Here is a 12,140-nt window from a genome sequence, read left to right as displayed (position 1 = left end):
GGGAAAAACAGTCATTTGTCGTAGGTGCAGAGCAAGATAAATGTAAATTCTTTAGGATGCCTGAAGTGTGATATGAGATAAACTAGCTAAATAAAAAATAATATATTAGGCTTATTTTACTGTTTTCAGATTAAACATGAGTGGCCCAGTTTTCTCCCATGTCTTCTTTTCTGACCTTCTACTTTACTGCAGACATATGGATTTTTTCCCCTGAATGTTATACCTAAAGTAAAACTTGAAAGGAATAAATAGTAAATATTTGTGAGAAGTAAAGACCTATTACTGAAAGAAAATCAGACACCTTATATTTAATTAATGCACATTTTGTGTACATCTTTGTATTTATTCACACACTTGGACACTTCCAGTTGCAACATACATGAAAAATTTGACAGTGCACGTACATGCTAGTACCAACAGGTGCCAAACCTGGATGAGTCTTGTAAAACTGAATTACCTGCTTACCTTTGGAGACAGAAGGCTCTGTAAGGCATGCATGTGTATTTCTCCAGCTACCCAGAAGTCTCCTGGGATGAGAAAAACATCAAGTCATGTTCTAAGGAATGGTTGGTGAGAAGTAAAACCATTCACATACTTTTACTAAAGATAAAATCATTCACATATGCACTTGAAGCATAGCTGAATAACATATGGTGGGAATGCGATGGCAGAGATATACCTAGGCAAGTGTGTAATTCCACATAAAAAGTGAGAAAATTGAGAGAGTAAGATACCCAACTGTTTGATTCTAATTTTAAATTTAAGATGGCTTCCTTTCCTGAGCTTCTGGGAAAAACTTTTACTTCAATATTTCTGCAGGAAAGGTGTTTTTTTTTCCAACCGGTTGACATTATGTTTCTTTTCCAAAGAGTATGCCCATGTATCATTCATACCAGAACATTTGGAGGAATAAAAGAATTGACGTTGTTAGTTATGTTTAGACACTCAGCTTCCAAGTTAGCAAATTTCAGCCATAATGTCTGGCCTAGATGTACGCTGTGTCTATCTATGAATCAGGCAATTTTTTGTTAATTATTTTAGTAAAAACAAGGAAATAAAACATTGGTAGTACTGCTAAGTGTGTAACATCCATGTGTATGTGCCTGCACAGAGAGACCACTGGCGTCACCTACCTAGATTTCTGCAAAACATTTGGCACTGTCCTGCACAACATCCTTGTCTCTCATTTGAAGAAACACAGATTTGACGGATGGACCACTCAGCGGATAAGGAATTGGCTGGATGGTCGCACTCAAAGAGCTGCAGTCAATGACTCGATGTCCAAGTGACAACAGTGTTCCTGGAAACCAGTGACAAGCTGTGTTCCTCAGGGGTCAGTGTGGGGCCCCAGTGATGTTCAACATCTTTGTTGGCAACATGGACAGTGGGATTGCGGGCACCCTCAGCAAGTTTGCTGATGACACCAAGTTGTGTGGTGCAGTTGACACTCTGGAGGGGAGGGATGCCATCCAGAGGCACCTAGACAGGACTGAGAGGTGGGCCCATGCAAACCTCATGAAGTTCAACAAGGCCAAGTGCAAGGTCCTACACGTGGGCTGGGGCAATCCCAAGCACGAATACAGGCTGGGCCAAGAATGGATTGAGAGCAGCCCTGAGGAGAAGGACTTGGGGGTGTTGGTTGATGAGAAGCTCAACATGAGCCCACAATGCATGCCTGCAGCCCAGAAAGCCAACTGCATCCTGGGCTGCATCAGAAGAAGCATGGCCAGCAGGTCAAGGGAGGTGATTCTTCCCGTCTACTCCACTCTGGTGAGACCCCACCTGGAGTACTGCATCCAGCTCTGGGGCCCCCAACATAAGAAGGACACGGACCTGTCCAAGGGTAACTGATAACTTTCTTTATCAGGAAGTGTAGCGACAGAATGAAGGGTAATGGTTTTAAACTGAAAGAAGGTATATTTAAATTAGATATTAGGAAGAAATTCTTTACTGTGAGGGTGGTGAGACACTGGAACAGTTTGCCCAGAGAAGTTGTGGAGTCCCCATCCCTGGAAGTGTTCAAGGCCAGGCTGGATGGGACTTTGAGCAACGTGGTCTAGTGGAAGGTGTCCCTGCCCATGGCAGGGGGGTTGGAAGTAGATGATCTTTAAGGACCCTTCCAACCCAAACTGATTCTGTGATTCTATATACACACATATATACACATATGACTGGGTGACATTCGCTTTTCTTTTGTTCAATAATAAATCTTTTTGGTTTAATATGTTTTAGAGTAATACTGAAAATCCAGTAAGATACCTACATTACCATAGGGAAGGACAGATGTTTAAAATGCAGGCCTGTCAGCACAAGGTGAGTTTGTAGAGGCCATACCATTTATTAGGCCAACCACTGCAACAGGAAAAGCAGATAGCATTTGAACGCAGAATTCACAAAGATCTGACCGTTATTTTGCAAGCATAAAATTGGTCAAATGCATTTGTCTGAGAACATGATACCCAGGGAGATGAGAGATAAAGTTATGTCTTTATACTTAGAGTCCTCTTATAAAGTCACAGCATCAGAGAAATATGGCTGGGACGAACCTCAGAAGATCATCCAGACTATTTGCCTCACTACTGCGAAATCTGCTACACCAAAGCCATTTCAAACAAACATTTGCCGTCAAGACAAAGAGTTTTTGACTCTTGTCAAAAACTCCAGAGCCATCTGAAGCAAAATGAAGTCCAGCGCTCTGCAGTGGACTGGTACAAAAATTTTCCTAATGACTAACTAAAATATTTTCTGCTGCAACGTAAGGGGAACATAGTTAGAAGCTGGGCCTTTCCACCCAGAATGTGATGCAAACTACAATTCCAGACTGTGGTGGCTCAAATGCTTTTTGTGTGTCGCCAGTGAAAATTCTGTTCTAGGCTTGTGTGTGCATGCATTTGTGCACGAATAACACATCAAAGGTTAAAGACAACAGTATCAAACACAAGATCAGTATAGGTAGGTTTTTATCAAAATAATATCAGAAAGACAAGAAAATTTAGTTGTTATACAACTGAGAAGAGAAGAAAATGGCCGTCACTGTCACCTTGTAAAGGAACTTGTGGCTTTCTCCTGTGCACCCCTTCTGGTGCTCAGCCCATATTGCCATACAACCACCTCTGCAAGCTTGAGGCTAGCAGTGAAATCCCCTCTGAAAGTTACTGCTTTCGTGCAACAATGCACTACAACCTTTTAATGTATCTAAGTACAAGCATTTAAAAAAAACAAACACAAAACCTAAGGAAATTTAAAAATTCTGAATTATGCTGTTGCACTGTGTAACTGGTGTGTCCGAGGTTTGTGACTACCTCTGCTGTACAGAGGTATGCTGCCCTGTTTCTCTAGCTAGATGGAACAACAAAGAAAGATTTTAGTGGGCTTTCGGGTGGAGAAGGACCCAGGATGCCTCCCAGCTACCCGAAGGTAAAGATTAAAGACAGTTGAGGAAATGAGTGGGGAGCTCTTGCTCCTGCTATGTTTGTGACGGTAGTCATGTTTCAACCATGATCTACCAAGTATTAGTGCCACCCTCCAAGCATTTGCCAGTGTTCTGAAGACTACTCTCTGGTCTCTCTGTCCAAGGCTAAGAAGCAGCAATAAAAAAATACTGCTCTTCTGATGTAACTCACCTATATGAGCACTGCTCATGAGTATTGTAGAAAAAATGTTACATGATCATCAATATGAACCTATTCATGCCATCATAAATAGAAAGGATGGCCGACTATGAAAATTAATTCAGTATGGAGAAAACCACCAAGATACTTCCTTTAGAGTGAGTTTGAAGAATTAATTTTTATTATTAAACTCTGGCATTGATTTCAGTGTGCTACATGTCAGGTCATGTTTTGTGCTGGTTTTTATGGAAAAGAAGAGTATGTATGGAAAGGGTATGTAGTGATAAAGGGGCTCCTCCCTTCCCATTCCAGTCTGGCTGTAGGAAGCAACACTACTAGATGTTTATACACATTGTATAAGCTTTGCTGTACAAAGAGGTTTTATAATTTTTTTATCATTTCCACTATATTTTAACAAGCCATTTTGTAAGTTAGTGACAGCTGTTTAATTTTCTTCCACTCATTTTCATTTTAAACAAATAGAAAGCCTTTTGTATTATAATCATTAGTTTCTTAGAAGGATGCAAAAGTCTTTTTCATAAGCATTGCGGTTTGCTCATACTTTCTGTTATTGTCATAGAGATTTAAGAACTGTACAGATAATATTGTTTTCAATTTATTAACCTAATTTACTGTTACTGTTGAGAGAGTTTTTACCAAGTTGTTGAGGAGAAAAGTTTTAGTTGAACTATACTGTCATCTTGTGGTGACCAATGTTTTTGGTTCAAATTCACACATGAAAGTTTTCAAACTGAAGAATCTGGATACTGTACAAATAAAGTTGCATTTCTTGTGGCTGCTTGGTAAAACATATTTAGTGTAATTTCTTCCACACTAATTCCAACTGAGGTGTCTACCCCTGCAAAACAATATGATATCCAGAATCAAAGGCATCCAAACAGACTCTTATGAAAATGTTGCCCTCAAAGTTCTCAGTTCTCCTGCAGCCTTCCTGAGACATTGTTAACTAGGTCACAGAAATCAATATCCACGAGGATACTGAAAGGCATTCCTTTGATTTAAGATCACATTTAGAAACAAAGACTTCAGCTTGTCTGCACCTGTGAAGATAACTGGTGTCAAGCATCAACTAGCTTCTAGTATATATCAAGCCTGAATCTTCACTATTCCTATCCCTTGAAGTCATCCCTGCATATGCAAAGGGCGCTACACATGCGCACAAATAAGTGATGCCATATGATGACACTAGACAGAAATTGCTCAGCTATCAGTCTTGCATTTTCCACACACAAGCCATTCCAGCAGTGTTCAAGTTTTGTAGTAGTAGTACAACTACTCTTATTTTTTTTGAGCAAATCAACAGTTGGCTGTGGGACAGAACTCAGAGGGTTGTGATCAGCGGCACAGAGTCTAGTTGGAGGCCTGTAACCAGTGGTGTCCCCCAGGGGTCAATACTTGGTCCTATTTTGTTTAATATATTCATTAATGACCTGGACGAGGGGACAGAGTGTATCCTCAGCAAGTTTGCTGATGATACCAAACTGGGTGGGGTGGCTGACACCCCAGAGGGCTGTGCTGCCATCCAGCGTGACCTGGACAGGCTGGAGAGCTGGGCAGAGAAGAACCTAATGAGGTTCAACAAAACCAAGTGCAAGGTCCTGCACCTGGGGAGGAAGAATGCTAGGCACCAGTACAGGTTAGGGGCTGACCTGCTGGGAAGTAGCTTGGAGGAGAAGGATCTGGGGGTTGTGGTAGACAGTAAATTATCCATGGCCCAGCAATGTGCCCTTGTCGCCAAAAAGGCCAATGGAATCCTGGGCTGCATAGGGAAGAGTGTGGCCAGTAGGTCGAGGGAGGTCATTCTCCCCCTCTACTCGGCACTGGTGAGGCCACAACTGGAATACTGTGTCCAGTTTTGGGCTCCCCAGTTCAAGAGGGACAGGGAACTGCTGGAGCGAGTCCAGCGAAGGGCAACTAAGATGATTAAGGGCTTGGAGCATCTGCCTTATGAGGAAAGGCTGAGAGAGCTGGGACTCTTTAGCCTGGAGAAGAGAAGGCTGAGGAGAGACCTTATTATGGCATACAAGTATCTAAAGGGTGGGTTGAAGGAGGATGGAGCCAGGCTCTTTTCATTGGTTCCAAGTGACAGGACGAGGGGCAATGGGCACAAGTTAGAACACAGGAAGTTCCGTTCAAATACACGGAAACAGTTCTTTACGGTGAGGGTGACAGAGCACTGGAACAGGCTGCCCAGGGAGGCTGTGGAGTCCCCTTCCCTGGAGATTTTCAAGACCCGCCTGGATGCAGTCCTGAGTAATGTGCTCTAGGCAATCCTGCTTTAGCAGGAGAGTTGGACTAGATGATCTCTAGAGGTCCCTTCCAACTCTGATAATTCTGTGATTCTGTGATTCTGTGATCAAGGACTGTATGGCTGTACTTGCACCCTGGTGAAGGTGTGAGGTAGTAGCATAACCCCAAACCTCTGCAAAACAAATGTCACTGAGGTTATTTGGTGGTCATACCCACCTTCCTCTCTACTGCCTAGCCAGCCCTGGTTTTGTTCTCCCTGTCCCTGAGCTGGACTTATCTGTAAGGCTGTTCTGCTTTAGTTGTGGGAGGGACTGGAAGCGGGTGATTCTCCTCTTCCCCAGCAAAATACCAGGGCAGAGCAAGGAGATCTATGGGCCTTGGGTGGGATCAGCTTGAGGAAGAAAGGCTTGTACCCCAGAGGGATGAAAGAAAAAATGGATGGACAGATCCAGCGTTGAATTTTGCTTCAGTTTTTCAACCCCAACCAGATCAGACAGGCTGCAGAACATGGCTAGGGGATACAGAAAGGCACTCACCTCCACAGTAAATCCTGATCTGGATGCTTAATAGGTTCAGTGTTTCCTGGCACAACAAAGACTTTCTCCCATCACTGGACCTGGCTGGACCAAAAGCACTGTGTGAAAGCTGTGATGGGACACTGGCTGATGTGACAGACTGCTGTTTCCTACAACAAAAAGACAGCCCTGAAGTCCAGACATGTCACCTTCTAAATTTTGGACTACTTCCTATGCATCAAAGAAGAAGGGTGAATTAGCCAGTGCTGAATTTAGGCTGGTGCCATTCAGCAGCTGCCAGTACATGCGTCTGTGGGTTTTCAGCAGGCTGGAGTTCACTATGGGCGTTGAACTCTGTCCTCATCTGTGATCCGCACCGGGCTTAAGAGCTTCTGGGATAGTCCTGGGTCAGACACAGCGGTGCCTGTTCTGTACCCTAACAGTATCCAATGTATCCAAAGTATCCAAAAAGTAACCAAAGACGACTGCATGAGGATACCAAAATGTCTATCAAAAGTACCCAAAAACAACTACATGACCATATGAAAAATCTTTCTTTCCTAACAGTAACATTTAAATGAACAAGACTATTTTTATCCCACAAAGGACAAGAATAATTCCTCTGGCAGCATATCCTTGTAGGCAGCCAAACCAAGATACCTCCTTTGGAGGCTGTTGCCATGGCATCTGTCCAATGTCTTCACAGCATCTTCCAGATTTCTGAGATCTAACAAGAAAAGAAAGAGGAAAGGAGGTCCTAGTTAAAAGACACACAGCAAAGCTGCTGGGAGAAATGTGACTGCAGTCCACCCTGTAGGATTTGCTCATACTGTTTGAATTAATTGGCAATTTTTTTTTTTTTTCTGTATGGCATTTCATTCATAGGACACTGAATTTTCTCTTTTGATTTTTGGCAAGGAAGTCAGAATTGCTATAAAAATATATTCACTAAGTCAGTCAGGGCAAAATTAATTTCACCTATTTTCAGCCATCTACGTGCCTCGCCGAAGGGGGCTATCTAGGCTCCTGTTAGAATTAATGGAAGGAGAAGGGCTGCTCCCAAGGATGATTTTTCCAGCCTATTTTAGACATCTAATTTAAGATGGGATGATTTACCCTTTGGAACCATTTATCTCTCCCCTTTAACTACAGCAGAACCATGGATGGACTAAATGCCTGGATTTTCAGGTGAGGTAATATGAATATGAGCAAAGACCTCTGCCTTAAGTGTCATTCTGGTGACAGAAATTGCCAATCAAAATGAAAGAGCTGAGTGAACAGCCTGGGCCACACCTCTGTGAGTCTGGAAGAAATGCACCTGAAGTCAAAATGGCTTTTTGTCGTGTCCCTCAACCTTAGCAGAGGTCAAAAGCCTCCCAGCACACAAATTAGCACCAAAGGAATTCAGCGAGAGGCCACGCTCAGGAAACAAGTGAGGATAAATTACCAGTGAGAGGAGTAAAAATGTGGCAGCCAGACACAGCTTCACTGCTTCGGGGATTGCACCAGGGAATGACACCTTTTCCAGGATCAACGAGCTCCATGTTACAGGGGTTCAACTGTCCCCACGTGCATCTTGGGGGGTTCCTCACAGTTAGTGGCTTGTGGCAGGCCCAGCCAACTGCAATTTGGAATAACTACGTTTTTAGTCAGTAAACCAGCAGACAGATTGAGACCTGGCCTGCCCCAGAAAAATACATACTTTTATCAAGAGCTGTTAGACAAGGTTATATAATTCTTTGATTGGGGATAAATATAACTGGCTTTATCATCAAATTCTGACTTTGTTTGAGAAGACAAGGTGTTGAACTGGTGATATGATAAACACAAAATTCTATTTGTCTCTGCCCATGTTATTTCCCCTGAATTAACTCTCCCAAGATAAAATTGGGTGTAGAATGTGAGTCTGCTGAAGATGCGTAGTACACTGGCACATGACAATCTAAATGGTGCACCTGAATAAAAAAAAAACAACACAACTTTGCATTAATAATGTCTGTTGGGATGCTTTGGACTGCAGGCCCATGGCCACGTGGCGTGGGGGAGGCCGAGGGGGGAGGGGGAGGCACACGGACGAGCAGAGAGCTCTGTCTTTTAATGCCGCTTAGTTTCAAAGTATGTATTACAGGCACGAGTACCCCTGTCCACTATTCATTAATTAAAATAATTTTCACGGGAGGCGCAGGTACGGCCACGATCCGGCTCTGCAGCCTGAAGCGGAGCTGCGGGCACCTCTGAAGAGCAGCACCGGGGGTTACAGGCCGTGTGCAGCATGGCAGCTCCGGCGCTTCCCGCGTTTTCTTTACCAGGCAAAGTCGTACCTACACGCAGCCGCCCCTGCCGGGTGCGGCCGGAGCACGGCTTAGGACACACCGCTGCACTCGACCCGCCGGTTCTGGGGTGGTGTCACCGGGGACAACCCAGCTCTCAGGCAGAGCCCGGGCCCCCGGCGGCCTCAGCAGGGCCTGCCGGGGGCTGCGCTGTCCCAGCAGGCCGGGCCCGGCGGGAAGGGGCCAACGGAGGGCGGGACTCCCGGCCCCGGCCAGGCCAGGCCACGCCAGGCGAGGCCAGCCCAGGCCGCAGCCGCGCCGGGCGGGGCCGGAGGCGGTCATAGTGCCCCCGGAAGCGCTCGCCGGGGCTTAGCGGAAGCGGGGCGTGGTTCGGCCTCTTTGGTGCTGGCGGCCGGGGAAGATGGTGAGTGCTGCGGCGCGGGCACGGGGGATCCGCCGCCATCCGCCGCCATCCGCCGCCGCGCCGGGCCCAGCTGGGCCACGAGCCTACTCTGGGGCGCGGGGCGGCCCCGCGCTCTGCTGCGGCCGGGCTCGGCGGCGGGACGGCGCTGCGGGGCTGCCGCTGTCGGGCCGGGGCCTGAGGGCCTGGCGGCGGCGGGCACGGCGCGCCGCCGCAGCCGTCCCGGGGCGGAGCGCGGGGCGTCTCCCGGGCGGGGAGGCCGCGGTGGGAATAGGCCGCCGCTGAGGTCCGCCGGGGTCTCCTCCGTGTTTGCGGCGGGGCGGGCCAGGCCGGCGCCCTCCCCGTGGCTGAGGCAGCCATGCCGATAACGTAGCAGGAGGGGTTTCGGTCGCTAAAGGCTGTTGCAGTGAGCGTGCGGCCGGTCTGCGCGGAGCAAATAACCTTCAGGAAAGAGCGGTTTAGTGTTACCCGTGATGAATTTGGGGGAGAGGAGAAGGGAGCTGGGGATAACCGCTTGGTGGCTTCGTTTTATATCAGCGCAGGGCGGCTGTGTGTCTGCTGTGTGTGCATTCCATAAGGAACGGCGACGAGAGGTGTAAGGAAGTGATTAATAGAAATGGAGGCTACCTGTAGGCAAAACTTAGTTGCTGTTTTGGAGTTCATTGTGCTTCTGGCGTGCGTATAGGACCTAGTGGATTTGTGCGTGTTTTTTACAGAATCTTATTATTTTAGTTATGTGACTTGCAACTGCTTGTAATATTTCCAACATGACATGCCTTGAAATGCTTTTCAGACGAAGGGTACATCGTCATTTGGTAAGCGTCGAAATAAGACACACACCTTGTGTCGTCGATGTGGGTCCAAGGCGTACCATCTGCAGAAGTCTACCTGTGGGAAATGTGGTTACCCTGCTAAGCGTAAGAGAAAGTGTAAGTAACAAACTTTTAACTTACTTGAATTTAAAAAACTGTGCTTTTTGTCTTCAGTAGTCTTGATTTTTTTCCAACCAAGTAGGAATACTGTGTTGCTTTGTAGTGTTTAGAGCTTTTTTCAAATTTTTCTGGTTTGATGACAAATTAATGCTGATTTAACTGTATTTTAGCTACTGTGTAGTATTACTACATAGAAATTTACTTAATTCATAGGTGTCTTTTTTTTTTTGTTTCTGTCAGATTGAGTAATTGTTCTATACAAATGTAATGTGCAGCTTAATTAGTTGGTGCGGGTGAGTAACGATAACTTGTGTGTTTTAGATAACTGGAGTGCCAAGGCTAAAAGACGCAACACCACCGGAACTGGTCGCATGAGGCACCTGAAAAAGGTCTACCGTCGATTCAGGTATAACATTTTATTACAAACTAGTGTGGTATTAAATCCTGCATAGATGTTACTTAATTATAAGATTTGTCATTCTAAGTTAATATTTGTATTTATTTCATAGAGTCATAGAATGGTTTGGGTTGGAAGAGACCTTAAAGATCATCTAGTTCCAACCCCCCTGCCATGAGCAGGGACCCCTCCCACTAGACCAGGTTGCTCAAAGCTCCATCCAGCCTGGCCTTGAACACCTCCAGGGATGGGGCATCCACAGCTTCTCTGTGCAACCTCTTCCAGTGTCTCACCGCCTTCAGAATGAAGAATTTCTTCCTAATACCTAATCTATATCTACCCTCTTTCAGTTTGAAACTATTACCCTTCATCCTATCACTACGCTTCTTATATGTGTCCCTCTCCATCTTTCCTGTAGGACCCCTTTAAGTACTAGCAGGCTGCTAGAAGGTCTCCCCAGAGCCTTCTCATCTCCAGGCTGAACAGTTATAACTCTCTCAGCCTGCCCTATGAGGAGACATTCAGTAGTCACTCTCTTACTTGGTGTTTAGTTAACAGCAAGTAGCTATAACATCAGGTTATGACTTGCAGGTTTCTAAAACTTGTTATGAGGCTGGAAGTCCCAGACCTGGGTGGAGTTGGGGGGTCTATTCATCTGTTTGTCTTGGTGACCGCAGTCTTTCCAAACAGCAGTGAGAAAATATCTTGCAGAGTGCAGCCTGCTTTCCACTGGGTGTTGCTGAAGTAGAAATGTCATCTCCAAAAGCAAGCTTGGCGTGACTCTTCTGTTGTCATGCCTGTCTTAATCTCTGGTTGGAAGCATAGAGGATTTCTGTAAGAAATTGACTTGGACTTCAAACATGAAATCTTTAGCCAAGTTGCTTAGTTAGAACATAAGTAAGGCGTGCCTTCAGCAGGTGTGCTGTATTTGATGTAGTCTTGCAGTGTTCATTCAGTTACTGAAATCTTCCTGTTTGAAGAAGGCAAATTTAATTCAGCAGAAGAGAGTGAAAACCATACTGCTTACTCAAAATGCTTGTTATTAAAATGTTTTTTATTAAAAATGTCTGAACATACGAACTTCAGAGTGATTTCAGTGCATGACTGAGATAAGCTGAAAAAAGCTGGTAAGCTTGATCTAAAACATTACTTGTCAGAAAATAACCTAGAGCAAGAGTCATCCTTTTGAAAAATGGTAACCATATTTCTACTTGCAGGAATGGATTTCGTGAGGGAACTACACCGAAGCCCAAGAGAGCAGCTGTTGCAGCCTCCAGTTCATCTTAAAGACTCATCTATTTGTTATGAATAAATGGTCTTATTCAGAAAATCTGTCACCTTTTATACATGTTTTACTTCAGTGAAATGCAGGATTCATGAAAATACATGCATTGAAGTGATTCATTAAAAACAGTCCTTTTCTTGACTTTTCCTTTGATAGCACCTCTGCCTTGAAAAGGACCATTATCTCTGTGCTGAATTTAAGACGAGGCTTGTACATGTTACTCAACTCACTTGCAAGAGAAATGGAATATTGGCACTGTAGACTTGCCCTGCTTGCCTCTGCTTTATTGTGCCCTAGTATGGAGAGTGAGAATTTACCTCAAAGATAGTAACTTGAATAATGGCTGTACGTGCTGTTCTGGGAGGTGATAGTTTAAAGGGGGTTTTCCAGTCTTAGCCATTTATCACTGCTCTGTGGCTCTGAAAGGCCTGCAAAAGT

The 12,140-nt window shown here is 45.1% G+C and overlaps 2 protein-coding genes across 2 annotated transcripts in view; one reads left to right on the top strand and one right to left on the bottom strand.

Annotated features, from left to right (window-relative positions):
• The window catches only part of C7 (complement C7), a gene marked incomplete at its 5' end in the record, with an annotated part of 40,137 nt that extends 31,128 nt beyond the window's left edge, over window positions 1-9,009 (bottom strand). Inside the window, 2 exons of the mRNA XM_082498008.1 lie at window positions 7,058-7,124; window positions 8,771-9,009. Coding sequence (XP_082354134.1) covers window positions 7,058-7,124; window positions 8,771-9,009 — 306 coding nt within the window. The remainder of the gene's footprint in view (window positions 1-7,057; window positions 7,125-8,770) is intronic.
• A 15-nt stretch (window positions 9,010-9,024) lies between these two features.
• RPL37 (ribosomal protein L37) lies at window positions 9,025-11,747 on the top strand. The gene is made up of 4 exons (XM_082497529.1): window positions 9,025-9,091; window positions 9,882-10,017; window positions 10,342-10,426; window positions 11,635-11,747. Exons 1-4 carry the CDS (start codon window positions 9,089-9,091, stop codon window positions 11,702-11,704), a joined length of 294 nt encoding a protein of 97 aa, XP_082353655.1. The 5' UTR covers window positions 9,025-9,088; the 3' UTR covers window positions 11,705-11,747.
• The last annotated feature ends 393 nt before the right edge of the window (window positions 11,748-12,140 follow it).

Source organism: Vanellus vanellus (genome assembly GCF_965231255.1).
Source record: "Vanellus vanellus genome assembly, chromosome: Z".
Classification (NCBI taxonomy): domain Eukaryota; kingdom Metazoa; phylum Chordata; class Aves; order Charadriiformes; family Charadriidae; genus Vanellus; species Vanellus vanellus.
Note: the sequence above shows the minus strand (reverse complement) of the source record. Positions and strands in the feature narration are given on the sequence as shown.